The 20,477-nt window shown below is 55.7% G+C and overlaps 1 protein-coding gene across 1 annotated transcript; it reads right to left on the bottom strand.

Moving 5' to 3' along the window:
• Positions 1-15,742: 15,742 nt before the first annotated feature.
• LOC135999840 (olfactory receptor 14J1-like) lies at positions 15,743-20,139 on the bottom strand. The gene is made up of 2 exons (XM_065653414.1): positions 19,399-20,139; positions 15,743-15,874 (listed from the first exon to the last, which is right to left on the bottom strand). Exons 1-2 carry the CDS (start codon positions 20,137-20,139, stop codon positions 15,743-15,745), a joined length of 873 nt encoding a protein of 290 aa, XP_065509486.1.
• Between the last annotated feature and the right edge of the window lie 338 nt (positions 20,140-20,477).

The raw sequence follows: 20,477 nt of genomic DNA on the forward strand, positions 1-20,477 counted from the left end.
CTTATTGCTATAGCAGCCAACATCGCTGGTGAATCTCTTATGTCCCATAAGTGAGGGGGTTGTACTTGCAGGGAGGGGTGGACAGAACAAGTGATGCCAATTGAAAACCGAGTTGTTCCATGCCATCCACGTCATGCACAGTTTAATGCTGGGAGATCAGAAGGGTCTCAGGCTCTTCGTGCATGGCCGGCATCTCAAGAGGAGCCTGCCCGTTGTCCTGCCTGCAACCCTGATCCTGGTTCCAGTCCTTGCATCCCTGAATCCAGTTCCTGTGCACTGCGGAGTCCAGTCCAGGACTTCCTGATGTCTTCCCTGCAGCCTCTGCTGTGACACCAGCCCCTGTGGCAGCATTTTGGCTACTCTGGGAAATACAATATTGGTTTTGTATATTTTGCCTTATTTGTCTCATTATTAGTATTACGAGGAAAGTTTTAATTTTTGTCTTGTTTTGTTTTATAAATCTATCCAAATTGTAAGTCTTTCTCCCTTTTCCTCCTTTTCCCTTTCCTTAGTGAGGAAGGGAGTGTGGTCAAGAGAGAACATCAGCCACACTTTATTGTTGCCACTGTGCTCGGCGCTGGTGAGTCCGCAGCTTGAATCCTGTGTTCAGTTTTGGGCCCCTCATCAGAAGAAGGACATTGAGGCACTAGAGAGAGTGCAGAGGAGGCGACAAAGCTGCTGAGGGGCCGGAGCACAAGTGTGATGAGGAGCGGCTGAGGGAAGTGGTGGGTTCAGCCTGGAGAACAGGAGGCTGAGGGGAGACCTGATCGCTGTCTACAACTGCCTGAAAGGAGGTTGGAGCATGGAGGGTGTTGGTCTCTTCTCCCAAGGAGCAAGTGAGAGGACAAGAGGAAATGGCCTTAAGTTGTGCCAGGGGAGGTTTAGACTGGAGGTCATTAGGGACATGGGTTAGTACTAGAGTTGGGTTATGTTTGGACTCCATGAACCTGATGGTCTCTTCCAACCAAAGCGATCCTATGATTCTATGGAGAGATGATCTGAAGGCAGGCTAGCAGCAGACCCTGAGGCTGTGCCGGGGGTGGGCACATCTGGCTCATCCCAACAGGATTTTGGAAAGTCCCTTCCCAGCTGTGAGCGCCAGGCCAAGGGCACAGGGCAGAAACAGCCCCCACCCCTGAGGGCCCTGGCCCCCAACTGGCCTCTGTCCCCAAACTACTCAAACTGCTGAACAGGCTCTCCCTCTACCTGAATGATCTTCAGTTTTAAGAAAATGCCAAACAAACGTGTCCTTCTGGATGAGGATGGAGCAGGTTCAGGTCCAGGGCTGCTGCAGGAGCAGGTGTCTCCAGCACAGACAGGCTGGGGGGACCTGTCGACCTCGGCACCCCTGGGCCCCACCATGGCCCAGTTCAGCAGCCCTGGGCCCGAGGGCTCAGCCCAGGGACAGCCCCACAACCAGGGTCAGAGCGGTTCCTGCTGCTGCCCCGAGGGTCACCAGCCCCAGTCAGCCCTGGGCCAGAGTGCAGGTGTCTGAGCTGGGCTGAGGTGGAAGGGGCTGGAAAACAGCTCATCGGGAGGAGGTGATGGAAGAAGGTGCAGCGTGTGTGTGGCAGCGGGGATGAACTGACACCCTCACTTTGGTATCTGGATCAGTGCTGGGCTTGCACATGGACTAAGCCCCAGCTCAGAGCACAAATTGCTGTTGCCAGCCCTGGGTGCCAAGCGCTGTTGCTGCTCTCTCCTCCCTGGTGCCACCCAAGCACACGACTGCCCTGCCTGCTCCTGCCTTGGGGTTGGGAAACTCAGGGTCAAAAGGAAAGACAGACTCATGTGGTTATGTGATCTCTGAAGTGTCCTGGGATTGCTTTGCTAATCACTCTGTAACGGTTCCTGAGCTATTAATTCGATTATAGGCACAGAGAGGCAAATGAGGCATGAACCAACTTTCCAGTTAAGGTGTCCTTCTTAGAAAAAAACACACTTACATTTTCACATTGGCAACACACTGAAAGATGGACACTGAAGCAGCATCTGCCTCTTGTGAAAACAGGTAACAACGGATGGTTCCATTGATCCTTAGTTGCTTCCTGCACAGGAAAACTCTCCATTAATTTAATCTTTGGTGTACAGGCAGGGCCTTGCTGATGTTCCTGTGGAGGCAGCAAGCACGTGGATGTCAGGCTTTCTGCAGATTTGTGACTGAGTTTTCCTGTTTTCCCTAATAAGGAAAATCTTGCTGTGGACTCCTGAAGTCTCCCATAAGCTGATGGGTTCAGAGAAGGACGGGGAGCTGCAGTTAGCTCAGGGAGGACCAGTCAGCATCACAGGCAAAGCAGACTGGAACTCGACTTGGTGAACATTAATGGAATTTATTGATAAATGAAACTGGCACCTCTCCCCCGTCTTTGGGCGGATCACCGTGCACCCTGAACCGATACAGGCAGGTGTGGTCCGGGTGGCCCCAGTTGCTCAGCACTTGCAGCTGGATGTAATTCACGACCCCAGGGAGCTCGTTCTGAAATGACAAGAAGAAAGGAATCGACTTTTCCTCTCTGGTACGTGACCACTGACAGAAGTGCCGCAGCAACGGCCTCGTTCAACAGCTTCCTTCCAGCTGCCCCGCGAGGGCTTTGGACCTGTCGTGGGCAAGATGTCCTTGTCCTGCTCTACCTCGTTGGGCCATGAGAACTAGTAAAGGAAGAAGCAGCACCCAGATGCCTCAGCAAATACGCTGGAAAGTTCTCGCCTACTTTGGGGCACAGGCTTCCACAGTCAGAAGACCCAGTGGTGGTGTCAGGAAAACAGCTCATTGCCTTCTCTAGAAAGCCAAGGAAACAGAATGGCCTCCCTGTCACTGCTCACTGCCAGCACCAACAGAATCCTCAGGAAGCCCAGTATTTCTGGTCTTTAACTGGCAGGCCAGCAGTCGTGCATCCTACGGGATGTGGCCTCTTGTGTGCACTTGGGGTCCAGACAGTCAAGCTGATTCTAGTTTCAACTGTGGCGCTTCTAAGTGCTGAAGTTTAAACCCAAAATGAAAGAGAAGAAGAGCGGCAGTCCAGCCATGTGCCACCAGGAAGTTAAATCAGAAGAAAGGCCAGCGTGGCACACGTTCAAGGACAGGGCTGCCTGTAGCCCTTTGGCAGGGAAGCCTCTCCCCATCCAGCCGCATTTCTCCTCCTCTCCTACAGTTCTCCCCCTCTTTGTCCCCATACCTTCAGCTGGAAGGTCTGACTGGGATTCAGTGGTGCCAGGAAGGTGAACTGTCCCAGGAATGTTCCCTGCTCCTCGTGTTCTTCCTTGAAGCCCTACAGAAGGACAGGGGTGGAGAAAACAAGAGCGTCTGGTGCACCATGGCAAGACTGAACTTCAGTCGGTGAAGTACAGCGTTATTTCAGCTACGTAGTCCAAGGACCATGAGCACAAGGAAAAGACGAGAAGCTGAGGATCACAAATGCCACTGGCATTGGAATCCAAGAAGGTCTAGGACCATGCACTGTCCCGCTCCTTTTCCCTATGGCTCCTGGAGTAGCATCTTGCCCCAGAAGCTTCCTTTTGAGTGGTCCATTGAATAAAAGAGGAATACAATGGGAAGGGAGCGACTCCAACGAGCCTGTTTCTTATGAGAGCCAGGAGGAACCTTCAGGCCACTCCACTCTCAGAACCACCTTCACCCCCTGCTTAGAAATGCTGTGCAAGCCCCTTCCCCCCACTCCAGAGAAATCACTTACGTAGACAGCAAAGTCCTTTGGAGCTCCGGAGACACTTTCTCCATGGAACGCTGTCCCCGACACATGGTCCATGGTGACTGCTCTGGGAATCACTGGCACAGATAGCTTGATGAAGACCTGTCCTTGACTTCCTGGGAAGGGCCAGCAGCTTCCAGGATGATTTTCTGGCTGAACAAAGAAGAAGAAACTACATTGACATGGAGAAGGTTGCCCTGGCCCTCTCCCAGAGCTCTGCAGGCACCTCTGCCCTTCTCCTTCTGTGCCGTGCTGACAGTTTGCACAGCGACTGGGCAGACACAGACTGCAGGAGCAGCCTGGCCTGGTAGAAGCTCCCACCGAGAACCTGGGGCACTCTGGGACAGGAAATACTCAGCAGGGAGACACAGGAGGAGAGCAGGTCCATGCGAGAAGGAGGCAGGAGAAGAAGCTTCGAGGAGCAAAGACGGGGGGAAAGGCAACTCCAGAGCAGCGTGTGTGGTTCATCCTCCTGACCTCTGTTTTACTGCTTCTTGGTGCTCCTACCTCAAGAACAAGCTCAGGGGACCTCATGTAATCCATCACCGGCATGGAGTACAGGAAGACTTTGGCTTTGTCATTCCGGAGGGATGGAGAAGTCCTTGAATGAATGACAGCAGCCCCTGGAAATTCAAACATGAGCAGAATCATCAGGCAGTGTTGGGAGCAATATTGCACTGTTGACTTGAAAAAGCTTCTCAGTTGTCATCCATGTCCTACAGTGGGTTCCTCTCTTTCTTACTGGAATGACCCCTCTAGAACACACAGCAGGGAGTCCTGGGGCTGTGCAAAAAGACAAGAACGTGAACCAGGCTTTCTGTGCTTCCCATGGGGTCTGGCCCATTACAGGCTCTGTCAGTGGGGGCACTTGTTAGGGCACAAGGTGACCCTTGACTTCTCGCCCCTTCTCTCCTACCCCTGGGCATCTTCCAATGCCCATCTTGTCAATCTGGACAGGAAGCGCTTTGGAACTGGTTTGTTTGTACAGTGTCACGGTACCTGCTGATTTCAGGGCGTAATCAGGCATTGGGACCTGCATTTCCTCCAACTTCTCCAGGGCTTCATTGATGATCTCCTGAACCGCCTGGGAAGGAACACAAAGGAGAGCGCCTGTTGGAAGGAAAAGGAACAGGGCAAGCAGCTCCCTTGCAAGGCCAGCCAAGGTGCACGGGGACAAGGCCCATATCAGATGGAAGGAACACCCAAATTGCCTGGAAGCCTCCCAGGTTTGCTCTGCTGTGCTTGACGGGATCAGAAAGGGGGGGCTGCTCGCTCCAGTGCTCTGAATGCTGGAGCTGCGGGAAGGGGCTTTTCCTGTGGAGAGGCCCCAGACCAGGCAGCACGGACAGACAAGGAAGCGTGGCCATGACAGCACTTGTTCCAGCAGCACCAGCCTGTTGGCTGTGACAGGGAATGGAGTAGGATACGTGCCGGAGGGAGGATAAAACCCCTGAGGAGATCCTTCTGCCTTGTGCCCTTACCCGTCCGGTAAAGCCTGGGAGCCTTCCCTGCTTCACGCCTTCATGGAGAGCCCGCTCAGCCACATCCTTTGTGCTCCAGCGCAGACTATAAAGCTGTTCCTGGAGCTTTCTGAGCTGGTCTGGCAGGGATTGGGTTTCGATCAGGTCTCCTAATTCCGCTGCAGTGCTCCAGAGCGATAAGGCGCCGAGTCGTCCCACATGGAAAACACCTGTCAGACACATACCAGAGCTTAGAACTTGGTCTAAGGCTGGGTTGTGCCTCGGGCTGCCCTCTCCCCTTTCTGTGTCTCTCCCCAGCGCCATTGTTGTCTCTCCTCTTATTGTCTTTGACAGTGGCCATCATGGCGTACGGGCTCCGCAAGAGATGGGCGTTCCCTGCCCTGGACTGTGCTCCTTGTCCTGCAGAAGATTTTCATCCCCCTGGGGCAGGAGAGCTCAGCCACAGGCTCTCCCTCGGCTGAAGAGAACTGGCTTAGCCCTCCTGGGGAAGGCAAGTCACCCCTTCCTCACCCCCACACCCGTCCCGCTGGAGCAGGGACTGGCACAGCTCTGTCGGGGACTTTCTGCTCTCAGCTGAGCTCCTCTGGTCACAGCGGGGGAAGCGGACCAGGGCATGATGGAGCCCCAAGCACATCCTAAAGCACCGTCCTCAGGTCGGAGCTCTGCAGAGACTCACCGAGAGAGAACAGGCCCAGAAGCAGCACCAGGATTGTTGCCTTTACTGCCTTCATCTTCCTGCAGAGCAACAAGGAGGAAAAGGCTGGTGAAGCTGGCGGTTCCCGTGCAGATCAGCAGCAGACTGGAGAGCAGCAGCAGGGACTGCAGCCCTTGAGCCTGGCGTTCCTGGCGTGTGCGTTGGCTTGGTCCTGCAGCAGCTCGAGTCACTGCTGGGGTTGTCACCAGCTGCACTAGTGGGGGATTTGTCACGGCAGCAATTGTTTTGTTAGGGACAAAGGGCTCAAGATTGACTCTGGACTAAGAGCAGGAGTTGCAACAAGAGCTGTGGCCACACTTCCCGTTTGTTGGGCTGGACAGGTATTCTTTGGAAATGGAAGGCACATGACGAATGCTGTTTCTCCTGCCCACCACCCGATGGGCACTTGTGCTGATCCTCTTTTCCACCCTCTCAAGAGAAGGTTCAGCCTGTGCCCCTACGGCAGGCTCTATCGGGGCCACTGCTTGGGACTCCCTCTATGCGATCCAAAATAGACCTGTCCCTCATTCTGCAGAGATCAAAGGCTTTCTGGGCCTTGCCCCTGTGGTCATGAAGAGGCTGAAAGGCGGCTGCTGCCTTCCACCAGCTCCAGAGCGAGCTCTCAGGCTGCCCTCGTGTTCCTCTCCTGTCCACCCTCCACCCACCCCAGCTGATGAGGTTGAAAACACACCTGGGCAAAGGGGAGGAGGATTTTTCAAACATACCCGTTCAGATCTTCAGCCTTTTCCGTCTGCCTCTTGGTACCTGCTGAGGTGCAGGCAACAAGCATCTTAATCGCTCACGAGTGAACCAAAAGCTCTGCGATCTCAGTTCCTTCAAGATCGAGAGTGACAAAGGCTCAGGGAGACCCCTGCTTTTATACCCTGCTGTGCCGACCTCAGCGCTGATGCTGCTTTGTGACATCAGCGGCAGTGGGTGATGTCACAGTGGAAGAGGCTGCGCCACGTTTGGAGGCAAAGTCCAACCTGACAGGAGCGGGTTTTGCAGTCCTCTCTGCAAGGGCAGAAATCCTTCGCCATAGAAAGACTGGAAAGGTACAGGAACATGTTACTCTCAGAAAACAGACTCTGTCAACCACTCTTCCTCTTGCTTACTGAAGTTCAGATGGTGTGAGAAAAAAAAAAACACCACAAAAAAGCAAGATTCTTGTTCTTATTTTATGGAGCCCATTATATCAGCCACTCAACATTAAGTCCAACTCCAGTCTGAACCTCAGAATAAGAAATGCCATCTTAAAATTTCCAGGAAATGGAAGGGCTTTGAAGTGGCAAGACCAGAAAACATTCATGAAAGCACCGCCATGCAAGTCCACAGCCCTGATCACAGACCACCTGCCCCGTTACCTAAGGCAATGATGTTCTCAGCTGATTTGCAGCCACTGACATCTGGAAAACAGCACAAGGTCTCTTGTTGTTTAGCGCCGAGCACGTAGGTTGACACTGGATCTGGTAAGAAAAACATCCACAGTCAGTCTGGTTACATTGGAGGACACCAGGACAAGTTCAGTTCACATTCACAAGGAATCACAGCAGGTCCCACCCGTCCCTGCAGACCCCGACACGGCTCCTGTGCAGGGTCCCAAGGAGCAGTGAGCGCAGAACAAGAAACCTTCCCTCAAAAGAAGGTCCCCAGCCGGCTCTTTCCCCAAGCTGCACAGAGCAGCAGCTGAGAACAACCTCTGCCACAACTACACCCGGCTCTGCCGTCTGCAGGAGGAGACCAGCTCCTAAATGATCCCCAGCCCTACAGACACAGATCTTCCCCAGGGCAGTGCTCAGCAAATACCAGAGCACAGCGACACCTTGTCATTCAGTTGAAGCTGCTGGGGAGAAGGACAGAGGACTAGAAAGAGACAAATCAGACAAGAGAGAAGATAGAGGAGCCCAGAGAGAAAGAAACACACAGGGAAAAGGCTGGAGACATGGAGAGATCAGGACAAATAGGGACGAAAGCCGTGACAAGAGAGGGAGGAAGAAAAGGAGGGTGGAGGAGCAGGACAGAGGGACAGTGAGAGGATAAAAGGGGCAGGGAACAGGATATACATGGAGAAACAATCAGCAGGAACAGAGAGAAAGATAGAAGAGAAAAAAAGAGATGAAGAGGGACATGGGACAGGGAGAGAAAGAAAGAAGGAAAGGGAGCAGGACAAGGATGTTCAGAGAAACAGAAAGACAGGGAGCAGGACAGGGCAACACAGACAGAGAAAAAAGGGTCAGGGACGCAGCACAAAGGGAAAGACAAAAAGAAGAGACAGGCAGCAGGGCACAGATAGAGGTAAAAAGGCCTGGGCTGGGCAGCAGGGCAGAGATGGAGACCAAAAAGCAGCTTTGGGCTGCAGGACAGAGACGGAGTGAGAAATGAAAGTGACAGGGAGCAGGAGAGAGTGACAGAGAGAGTGGAAAAACTACAGAGGGAGCAGGACAGCAAAACAGAGCGGGGGACAGACAGGGAGAAGGGCAGAGAAACAGAGAGGGAATGAGAGGGGCAGGGAGCAGGACAGAGAGCTGGAGCAGGAAGGGAAAATGAGATGGGCAGCAGAACAAAGGGAAGGAGAGACAAAGACAGGGGCAGGGAGCAGGACAAAGGGGTGGAAGAAGAGAAAAGTAGTAATGGTTCAGGACTGAGATGAAAAAACAAATTAAAAATACACCGGGACTGGGATGGAGTGACAGAGAAAGGGCAAAGGAACAGGGGGCGGGACAGCACTGAAGGAATAAACAACTGTGGTGGGCAGTGGGACAGAGAGATGGAGAGAAGAAAAACAGAGCAAGAGAGAGAGGAAAGAAGGGGCAGCAGCTGGACAGGGGGATACAGTGAGAAAAGATGGGACCGGGAACAGAACAGAAAGGAAAGAAAAAAAAGGACAAAAAGACAGCAAGAGGGGAAAATGCACAATCAAGCAATCAGGTCAAGAAGCCGACACCGGGGGGGCAGCAGCTGGGGAGAAACCGGGGACACCAGAGACCCTGATGAAGACTCTCGAGTACCAAGGATGGACTTCAGCAAAGTTATGGCGGGGTTATGGAAATAATTTATGTTTGATGCATTAACTAAGCAGGAGAAACAAATGAATATGCAATAGGTGTATGTAAGAAATACCAAGAAGTGCGAATCACACACACGCTCGATCAGAGGAGCAATCTTCCGAGTGTCCGGCGCTGTAACAAAAGTGCTGCTTTTACCACTTTCCAAACCGTGTTAAAGAACCTTTTTGCCGACTTTTCGGTACCATTTCCCCCCGCCCAGGAGAACAAGGCCAGAGCAGCCCACGCACACCTGAGCCAGATGCAGCAACAACATCCCCAGGGCCCCAGTTGCAGGAAAAAGGGCCCCAGGGCTGGGCCGGGGGCTGCTCAGCCTTGGGGCAGCTCCACGGGCGCCACGGCAAAGCTCAGCCTGGCCGCCCGCAGAGCCGCCGCCTCCTCAGCCTGGGCTGCGCCGCCATTGGGCGGGAGGGCTGTCAGTCTCCTCCCCTGAGGTGATGTTTCCTGTGATTGGCTCGTTGGGATTGGTCCCTGACTCCTCCTATCAGGTGATGGGTCAGGTCGCTTGTCAATCATCATGTGCTGCACTCCCGCCAGCCGTGATTGGTGCAGCCAGCACGGCCCGCCCCTGAATGCTGCCCAGCTCGGTCAGCTCTCGCCACCTTTCCTGCAGGCCTCAAAGCTGGATTGGCTGGTTACATATCAATCACATGCCTTGCCCCGCCTCCTCAAAGGCCATTGGCTGTCCTGGGTCCCCTGACTCCCCATAGACTTCCGGTTGGTTGTTGCCAGGCAACGAGCTCCACCTAAACATGAAACCCGCAGGAAAGGGAAATCACTGAGATGGGAGGATGTGCTGTGAAATCTCAGCCCCTCACAACACTGAGGCCGATGCTGGTGGAATCACGGCCATGGGGACGGAGGCTGTTTGTCCCCAACCAACCCCACACTGGCCAACCGCCACGGCCGGGGCAGCAGCAGCTCCCGTTCCTCCTGCTGCTCCTGCCCTCTGGGTCACCTGAACCGGCTCTGCTTAGGGACACATATGGCCTGCATGATTTCAACACTGACAAGAATCATTTTAGCTGGAGGAGACCCTCAAGATCTTCGAGTCCAACCATTAAACCAACCCTGGCACTAACCCGCGTCCCTGAGAACCTCATCTCCGCGTCTGTTCAACCCCTCCAGGGATTATGACTCCACCACTGCCCGACAGCCCTTTCTAGGAAGATATTGTCCCCAAGATCCAACCTCAACCTCCCCTGACTCAACTTGAGGCCGTTTCCTCTGGTCCTGTCACTTGCTACTCGTAGTTTCCCTCCCTGACGCTGCTGTCCCGTATGAGCTCACCCACAACCCCAGCTCTCCAGTTAACAAACTCGGCTGAAGTAGATTCCACTGCAGCCAGGACATAAGAATAAGAAAAAACAAGAGGCACTAGGAGGACAGAGATATGACGGGAAAACGCTCAAAGAGAAAATATTTTATATTCCCACACCAATCTGTTGGTATTTCCCACACAGAGAAAGATACATCCTGCCACTTCTGTTCTCTTGTCAGGGAAGGACCGAAGACTTTGAATTTTCCTTTGCCACTGAAGTCATCGGGATAAATTTTCCTGTGTTTCCAAGAAAACTGTTACAGAAAACATCCTCTCCGACCTGTTGATAAGGTCAGGGGCTCGTCCTCAGCCTCACCTGAGCCCCATTGCAGGTACCGAGTGACACAGGGAGCCATTCCCTGTTGAAGTCCCCAATACCAGCTTGGCTGGTAAAGCTTCCCATCGCAAGTACCTCTAACATCTATTATCTGATTCTACTTAATTCATTTCTCACAGTAAACTGGCCTAGAAAAAGGAAAGATCTGATTCTATAGAAATAGTGGCTATACAGGAATATTTATTGAGACTTGAACATCGCTGGAATGAGAAAGCCCAGTAAAATAATTTTCTCTATGTAAATAAACCCCAGACTAACATCGTGACACCTGTGACAGGGTTAGCGTACGGCAGATTGATCTGGATTTTGCAGACGGTCTAAAAAATAATAAAACCAAAAGAAGTCTTTACAGCAAATACACTCATGGAAAGCAATTGATAGAGGCCTGGAAAGAAAGCAAAACTAGAAAATTCCCCAAGGAGACGTTGACATGAATCCTGCTACTTCTAAAAGGAAGAACAGGGGATTAGAGAGGAAAGTGCCTTGATGTGAGTGGAGCAAACATGCCTGTAACACGTGTAATAAGGACTAGAAGAGGATGCTCATAAACATTACAGATTTTTTCTCTTTTTATTTCACAGTTACTCACTTTCCTCCTCATATCTTCTGGTGTTAGAGTCACAAATAATTAAAAAGAAAAAAAGAAGGAAAAGCAGCCATGGTAGTAAGGACAAAGCCACCTGATGATTCCAACTTTCTCCATCCTCCAAACCAGCTCCCTCCAGGTGCATCAGTTGCAGCCCCAAACAAGCAAACGCTGCTCCCACCTCCTGCTCATCCTCACCCTGCGCTGCCCAAGTACCTGCTCATCTTTACTATTTTTATTCTGTCACAGAATCTCAGAATGGTTTGGGTTGGAAGGGACCTGCAAAGCTCATCTAGTCCAGCCCCATACCGTGAGCTTAGAAACAAAGACACAAATTTCCAGATTTTGGAGGATTTAAGTGTATTAGTTGTATGGAAAGGAGCAAGAAAACAAAGAATCTGCTTCATGCCAGTGTGGATGAACAGGAGGAAGCAAGGCTCTCATTCAAGTCACATCTACACAGCTGTGGAAAACCTTCTGGAAAATTCTGGCTCCCAAGGCTTCTGTGATGTCACCACGTGTTGCCATGACCACCCCACGCTGTCCCCAAGGCCATCTGGCCACTGACAGCCCGCCTGTCTGGTCAGATTTCCCTGCGCTCTCCAGTGACTCTCACTGTGAGCAGAGCACACTATCCCAAACTCATCCTGATTCATCCCGATCCTCAACCACCCTGATCCTCGTCCACCCTGATCCTCGTCCACCCTGATCCTCGTCCGTCCTCCTTCTCATCCGTCCTGATCCTCGTCTCTCCTGATCCACGTCTGTCCCCATCCTCGTCCGTCCTCCTCCTTCTCCACCCTGATCCTTGTCCGTCCTCCTCCTCGTCTGTCCCCATCCTCGTCCGCGACCACCCTCCTCCTCGTTATTCCTCATCCACCCTCGTCCTCATCCCATTTGATCGCCGCAGCTGAGACAGGTAATGGACCAGGACTCGTCCTGGGGGAGGTTTCAGAGCTTCCCTGCCACACTTTAGCACCAGTGATGGGCTCCACTGGGTGTGATGGGAGACTCATCACCAGGCTCAAAGCACTTTGGACACCAGGAGAAATTCTGTCAGGCTGCTCTTCAGGAGGAGCCAGAACCTCCGTGCTGGCAATCCTCCTCCTGTCTGCCCCGCTGGCAGGGAAAGCAGCACGTGGGCTGCACAGGGCAAATGACCATGTGGGTCTGAGGCAAACATGAGCCCATTAGCCCCTAGAGACTACTCCTGATGCGAAAAACAGGATAGAAAACTCTAGGTGATGAAAAAGCAACATCTTTCCTTCCCAGCCCTCTTCACTCCAACAAATTAGAGGGAGGAAATCCACCTCCCCTGAAAAATGACGCTTTGGATGGGAAATCATGGGGACAGGAGACTGTCAGGATGGGAAACCATTGCAGGGCTGAAAAATTCTTATTGGGAAACCATCATGTATGGCAATCACCAGCAGGAAAGGGAAATCACTGAGATGGGAGGATGTGCTGTGAAATCTCAACCCCTCACAACACTGAGGCCGATGCTGGTGGAATCACGGCCATGGGGACAGAGGCTGCTTGTCCCCAACCAACCCCACACTGGCCAACCGCCACGGCCGGGGCAGCAGCAGCTCCCCTTCCTCCTGCTGCTCCTGCCCTGTGGGTCACCTGGACCGCATCAGCCCCCCAGGATCTCACCCCATCTCCCTTCTGTGCTTCCCCCAACAGAGACGATCCCTCGCCAGCTGCTGATGGCGTCACGGGCACCAGCCACGTTCTACACCATCCCAGCCATGGCAGCACCTGTGCTGGCCCATGTGCTGCCCGCTGGCCAGGGGCTGCTGGTGCCCCCCCAGCCTGCCCAGGGCTGGCCTGTCACCTACCACCTGGGACAGGGCAGCGTCTGCCAGGGGGTGCCGGGGGCCCTGGGGCAGCTGGTGCAGCTCCCGCAAGAGATGCAGCTGTGGCAGGGGGTGCAGCTGCAACAGGTCCCCCAAGTGGTGCAGCTGTCCCCAGGGGTGCAGCTTTGCCAGGGGGTGCAGCAGGTCCAGCTGCCCCAAGGGGTCCAGCCGGTGCAGGTCCCCCAAGGGCTCCAGCTGCCCCCTGGCCCTGCTGCATTTGCCCCATCCTACCCCTGGGGACAGCAGCTGCTGACGGGGACCGCACCGGTGCCACAGCACCCTGTGGGGCTGGCGCCATGGGCTGTGGTCCAGGGGCAGCCCCTGTACCCCGCGGGCTCGTACCAGCTGCCCGTCCCTGCCCGCCCCGGCCCCCCGACACCCCGTGGCCCCGCGGCTCGGTGGGTGTGGAGTCGCCCTGTGCCCCACACCCTGCCTGACACCACCGAGGAGCCAGCGGAGGCCTCCGGCAGGGACGGGGTGGCCGTGGAGCTCGGCGTCCCCGCTGCCAGCCCCCACCAGCCCGTCCTGGCTGCAGCAGCGGACACAACCGCCGGGGAGCCCACAGGTGAGTGCTGGGGCTGGCAGAGCCCACGGGCAGGTGGCCAAGCTGAGGACAGCTGGCATCGCCCGCCTTGGGTGGCTTTGTTTGCTTTGTCAGCAGCTGTGACCACCAAGGCAGCCCTGGGGAGCCCGGGGAATCTGCCCCAGCAGGGACCAGCCGCCTGCACCGGGGCTGCTGCTGAGCCGGACCCGGACACCGTGGCCGAGAGCTTGTCCGCGTGGCTCAAAGCCACCATAGGCGGGGACGCTGTCCCCGATGTCGCGGACAGCCCCGACCTGGCCAGCTTCCTCCGTGAGCTCCCTGACCTCTCTGAGTACGTGGCCCAGGGCGGCTGCCCAAAGCAGCCAGCGGTGGCACTGGGGCTGGGGGACAGGGAGGACACCAGCCCCCATGTCCCTGATACCCCAAACCCAGCACCTGCCTCAACGAGCTCCCCGATCTCTCCGAGCACAGGGCAGAGAACACCAGCCCCAGAGAGCAAGAGGCGGCGGCGCTGGCGGACGGCGAGGTCACCAGCCGTGTCCCCAGCTCTCTCACCTTCCTGAGCCAGCCGCCGGACCTCTCCGAGTACGTGGCGGATGGTGGCTGCTCCAAGGACGGAGTGGTGGCAGTTGGGCTGGAGGACAGCAAGGACACCATCCCTGATGTCCTTCGTTTCCCCAACAGCCTCAGGGAGCTCGATGGTTTCTGGGAGCACGTGGACGAGACCATTTACTCCCAGGACCAAGTGGGGCTGGCACAGCTCGGGGACAGCGGGGATGCCGGCATTACCACCCACGGCCCCCGCATGACCACTGAAGTCCTCGAGGGGCTCCCCGACCTCCCCAAGTAGGTGGCAGAGGGCAGCTGTCCCAAGGAGCTAGTGGTGGCTGGGGGACTGAGGGGTGGTGAGGACACCATCCCTGATGTCCCTGACATCCCTCACTTGACCCCCACCCTCAACAAGCTCCCCCACCTCTTGGAACGCAGGGCAGAGGGCGGCTGCATGGAGGAGCCAGTGACAGCGGAGATGCTGCTGTACGGGGACACCACCTTCCCCGATGGCCCCCACAGCCTGGCCAGCAGCACCCCTGTCACTGGAGGCTTCGGGGAGTACGGGGCAGAGGGTGACGGCCTGGAGGAGCGCCTGGCTACAGCCATGATGGGGGACACTGACCCCTTCTGGGGGGTGATGGCCTCCCCATTGCCGGCTCCCCAGGGGACACACGACGCTGGGGCCACAGACCTGCCCCCCTGGCCGCAGAGGAGTCCCCTGCAGAGCCCTGAGCAGAGCTCTCCAGAGAGTTCTGGGGAACCTTCAGAGGACAGTCCCCTGGGCAGTCCCTGGAGGGACCCTCTGCAGGACTCTCTGGAGTCGCCTCTGCTCAGCCCCCTGCAGGTCCCCCTGCTCAGCCCCCTGGCCAGCCCCCCGCCTGCGCCCCAGCCTCACCCGCCCTCCACGGCCCAACTCATGGAGGAGCTGCAGCGCAGGCAGCTCCGGGTGCTGCTCACCCGCCTGCCCCTGCCACCGGGCACCGTCACCTGCCGGGGGCTGCCGGGAGCGGGAGCCGCGCGGACCATTAAGACCAAGCGCCCCGTGCCAGTGAGAGCTCCCGAGGCCCACGACACCGCTCCGCTTCACACCATCCCGCGGAAGCGGATAAGACGGTGATGGTGACCGGGAGCCCCCTCTGCCACCACGACTGCGCTGGCCCCGGGCCTGCCAAGCGCCACTTTGCCACCTCCACCTGGCGACCCTGCCGGCCCCAACCCTGGAGAAGAGGCCACGGCACCGGCACCCCGCCGTCACCCAGGGGAACCACCACTCCATAACCAGCACCTCCTGGCCTGGTACCAACAGCCCTGGGACCGCCACCTCTACCCCGTCCTGCTGCTGACAGCCACAGCACCGGCATCCCCACCACCCGCTGGGACCCGCGTCCCCAGGAGCAGCGTCGCCACGCGGGCTGAGGACGCAGCCACCAGGGGACACAGGACTGAATACCGGGGGATCCAAAGCCCAGCAGCCGATCTGGCTGTGCCTGTGCCCACGGGGACAATCCCAGCGCAGGGGCTGTGGCAGCAGCTGCCCGGGCCCTGCGGCTGCCGCGCCTCCCACTGACTCCCCGCCATCCCTCGGGCCCTGGGGCCTCACGGCTGCACCCACCGCGCTGAGGAGCAGGAGGACTCGGTGCCCGCCTCACCCCAGCAGTGGCCACAGCGGCGGCACATGAAGAACTCGGCCCAGGAGGAGCGGGACACTCTGCCGATGCCACTGGGCAGCTGCCGGTTTTTGTACAGAGGCAAATGGGCATGGAAAGAGCCACCAGGACGGCCACCCATAACACACCGCTCCAGCACCGTCCCGTGGCACCCACAGCCAGAGGAGATGTGGAGGCTGAGACCTGCACCCACCCACCCTCTCCAGCCCCAGCCTTCGCAGATCCCGCTTTCGTGCTCCATTCATTAAACCGGTTGGGTGTTGGCTTTGCAGCACCTCTGCCTGTGTCATTTGTGGGCTGGGAGGGGGTGAATGCAGCCCCTGCCCAACCCGAGGGCGGCTCAGCTGGGCTGGGAACAGACACGGAGAGAGGATGGGGACAGAGGGTATCGCTGCAGGGGATGGTCGCCCAGGGGAGAAATGAGGGGGATGGCATCACTGCTGGGATTACCGGGGCCTCCATCACTGCCCCAGCACAAGCGTCAGCATCACTGCCCCAGCAGCGGTGTCTCAGGCCCCAAGCTGCTCTCACAGAACATTTGCACCCATCTCGTGCCGACTGGGAGAGAGGCCAGAGGGCAAAGAAGAGAATTGGAAGAAGAAACAGTTGTTCACGTCCAGGCCATGCTCCAGCGCAACTGAAACACCCCAGATCAGGCTTTGCAGGTTATTCTAATGCCCTTCACGGCAAAGCTCAGCCTGGCCGCCCGCAGAGCCGCCGCCTCCTCAGCCTGGGCTGCGCCGCCATTGGGCGGGAGGGCTGTCAGTCTCCTCCCCTGAGGTGATCCTGGATCTGATTGGCTGCCTTAGGGGTCACTCCCCCCACAGTGCCCGCCCTGCGCTGAGGTAATGTTTCCTGTGATTGGCCGGCTGGGATTTCTCGTTTCCCCCCCTACCAAGTGATGGGTCAGACCACTTGTCAATCATCCGGGTGCTGCACTCCCGCCAGCTGTGATTGGTGCAGCCAGCACGGCCCGCCCCTGAACGCTGCCCAGCTCGGTCAGCTCTCGCCACCTTTCCTGCAGGCCTCAAAGCTGGATTTGCTGGTTACCTATCAATCACATGACTTGCCCCGCCTCCTCAAAGGCCATTGGCTGTCCTGGGTCCCCTGACTCCCCATAGACTTCCGGTTGGTTGTTGCCAGGCAACGAGCTCCACCCAAACATGAAACTGTGGGCCCTGATCAGAGGCCGTGGGTGATAAAAGACACGTTGGGACCCCGAACATGAGGATTTGGGCCCCAAGAAGGAGGCTCTGGGCACTCAAAAGGACGGGCGGATGCTGCAGGTGGCGCTTTGGGCCCTGAACACGAGGGGACCCTCTTGGTTCCCACCCGAGCTGGGTTTGGTGCCCGTGACCCCACGGAAAAGACACCTGTGCTGTCCGGAGTGGCCACGGAACAGACGGAGCCCAAAGCCACGGACTCCATGAGCTCAACGGGGAGTTGTGACATTTTATGGATGTTCCACGGGGCGGCCCATGGGCTGAGGGCAACTGTGTGTGTGTGACATCAAAGGGTGGGCAGGGGAGCGGTGTTTGGTGAGGACGTATTGGATCGTGTGGGACCTGAGCCTGACGCCCATGGGGTGGAACAAGGGGTGGAGAAAGGACCGTCGTGTTGAACCCCAGCCGGTAACTGAGCCCACGCAGCCGCTCGCTCCCTCCCCGCAGCGGGACGGGGGAGAGAAGTGAAGGGAAACAGTAGAGAACACTCGTGCGTTGAGTTAAAAACAGATTAAAATTGGAATTAACAAAAATAAAGATGAAAAATTTAAAAATGAAATTAAAAAATTGAAATGAAAATATGTAGTAGTAAAAATTATACCTATGATAATGAAGAAGAAAATACCAAATAGAAAACTAAAAAAGCCATAGAATCATTTCTTGAGGTGGAAGGACCCACAGGATCATCGGTTCCAACTCCTGTCCCTGCCCAGGACACCCCACAGTTCACACCGTGTGTCTGAGGACGTTGTCCAGTCTCTTCTTGAACACTGTCAGGTTGGGGCTGTGACACCTCCCTGGGGAGCCTGTTCCAGTGTCCAGCACCTCTGGGTGAAGAACCTTTTCCTCATGTCCAACTGACCCTCCCCTGGCACATCGTCCTGACATTCCCTCAGGTTCTGTCACTGGTCACTAAGGAGAAGAGTTCTGTTCCTGCCCCTCCAGCTCCTCTTGTGAGGAAAATGTAGACCACCAAGAGATCTCAGTCTCCTCCAGGCTGAACAAACCCAGTGACTTCAGCTGCTCCTCATATGCCTCCCCCTGCAAACCCTTCCCTGACTTCGTAGCCTCTTCTGGACACTCTCCAGCAGCTTTATCTCCTGTTTATCCTGTGTCCCCAGCCCTGCACACAGTGAATGCTCCAGGTGAGGCCGCCCCAGCGCAGAGCAGAGCGGGACAATCCCCTCCCTGCCCGGCTGGCCGTGCTGTGCTGGATGCACCAGGACACGGGTCCCTCTTGGCTCCAGGGACACTGGTGGCTCATGTTCAACTTGCCATTGACCAGAACCCCCAGATCCCTCTCCGCAGAGCTGCTCTCCAGCATCTCATCCCCCAGTCTGTCTTTAGAGCCAGGGTTGCCGTGTCCCAGGTGCAAAATGGTACCTCCAGAATATCTGACAGCATTTGTGCTTACTTGGGTTCATCTCGCCTCATGTACATGACATCCATTCTCACATCTCATTTGTACAATGCAAACATGGACTTCAGACCTACTCATTCAGTGTCTTTCCATGGAGGGAGAAAGAACCTCTCTGAGCTGGGGTGAGAGGCCAGTGCTGGAGATGGAGGTTGTGAGGGATTGGTCCATGATGATTGGGGCAGATTGCATTGGGGGTCCAGTGCACAGGGGCAGAGCCCAGACCCTGCTCTGCTGGTCCTGCAGGTCTCTGGCAGGAGGCCTGGCTGTGAGAGGACACTGCTGTGTGCCCAGCCCTGCACACACAGACTGTTCAGCTGTGCCCTGGTGTTTTGAACTTCAGGCCACTTTCTCAGAATTTCCTTGAGAAAAAGTTTGAATGAAGACCTAGGCCTTTCACCTTTTTCGTGGAAAGGCTGTTCTGAGGCCAGCTCTGTCACAGCAGTGCCCATTGCCTGTCCCTGCCTGCGCTCCCAGGACTCACACACAGCAGGACGGTGACCAGGCTGCCAGAGCACTCAGGCCTTGCACCAACACAAGGGATGAGAAGGAGAGTGTGGGAGTGGAACGAGAATAGCTCTGGAAGGCCAAGCGCTGGTGCTCGCTGGCAGGGCTGCCAGGCTGGACTCTTTTCCCCTCCACCCATGCACAGGAACTGTCCCTGCAGCTCAAAATAGGCCTTGGAGAAAAAATTCACTGCAGAGCCCTTTATTTTCTTTAAATATTCAGAGAACATGGGCCCATATTTACACAGCCAGTGGTTTGAAATGGAAAAGCAGACAGTGAAGTAGAAAGGGGATGACAAAAACATAATGACTGATTAAAAAATAAACACCACCAACACACACACACACAGAAGTCTGAGCCTGTAATGACTTACATTAAAACTGTTATCTGTTAAAGAGAAGATGATGGGTAGTTTATTCTTTTTGAAAAGCATCCCACCATTTGTTTCCAAAGAGCATCCTTGAGCTCCTGGTTCCTCATGCTGTAGATGAGGGGGTTCAGTGCTGGAGGCACCAAAGAGTACAGAACAGACACCACCAGATCCAGGGACAGAGAAGACATGGAGGGGGGCTTCAGGTGGGCAAATATGGCAGTGCTGACAAACAGGGAGACCACGGCCAGGTGAGGGAGGCAGGTAGAAAAGGCTTTGTGCCGTCCCTGCTCAGAGGGGATCCTCAGCACGGCCCTGAAGATCTGCACATAGGACAGCACGATGCAAATGAAACACACAGAAATTAAACAGGCACTAAAGACAATAAGCCCAAGTTCCCAGAGGTTGGAGTGAGAGCAGGAGAGCTTGAGGATCTGGGGGATTTCACAGAAGAACTGGTCCAGGGCATTGCCCTTGCAGAGCGGCAGTGAAAATGTACTGACCGTGTGCAGCAAAGAATTGAGAAACCCAGTGGCCCAGGCAGCTGCTGCCATGTGGACACAAGCTCTGCTGCCCAGGAGGGTCCCGTAGTGCAGGGGTTTGCAGATGGCAACGTAGCGGTCATAGGACATGACCGTGAGAAGACAATATTCTGCTGTAGCACAGAAAAGAAAAAAAAAGAGCTGGGCAGCACATCCTGTATATGAAATGGAGCTGGTGTCCCAGAGGGAATTGGCCAAGAACTTGGGGAGAATGGTGAAGATGGAGCCCAGGTCGAGGAGGGAGAGGTTGAGCAGGAAGAAGTACATGGGGGTGTGGAGGTGCTGGTCACAGGCTATGGTGGTGATGATGAGGCCGTTGCCCAGGAGGGCAGCCAGGTAGATGCCCAGGAAGAGCCAGAAGTGCAAGAGCTGCAGCTCCCGTGTGTCTGAGAATGCCAGGAGGAGGAACTGGGTGATGGAGCTGCTGTTGGACATTTGCTGTTTGTTGGCATGTAGGCACTGTTCAAAAAAAAAAAAAGCAACTTAAAATTAGGACAGACTCCTCTTAGCAAAGCCACACCATTTTTCATAGATATCACCCCAACTGAAATGCATTTCCTTCCACTGTTGTGTGCTGGCTGAGTGTGCTGTGAGCAGCAGGACCT

Source organism: Caloenas nicobarica, chromosome 30 (assembly GCF_036013445.1).
Source record: "Caloenas nicobarica isolate bCalNic1 chromosome 30, bCalNic1.hap1, whole genome shotgun sequence".
In the NCBI taxonomy this organism is placed as follows: domain Eukaryota; kingdom Metazoa; phylum Chordata; class Aves; order Columbiformes; family Columbidae; genus Caloenas; species Caloenas nicobarica.

Excerpts from the sequence above, each read along its gene's own strand:
- LOC135999840 (XM_065653414.1), bottom strand. The coding sequence starts at position 20,139 with ATGTACTTCTTCCTGCTCAACCTCTCCCTCCTCGACCTGGGCTCCATC. Across the intron at positions 15,875-19,398 it reads ATGCTCTTTGGAAACAAATG|CTGCCCAGTGGCATCGGCAG; the intron begins GTGGGATGCTTT and ends AAAAACCGGCAG.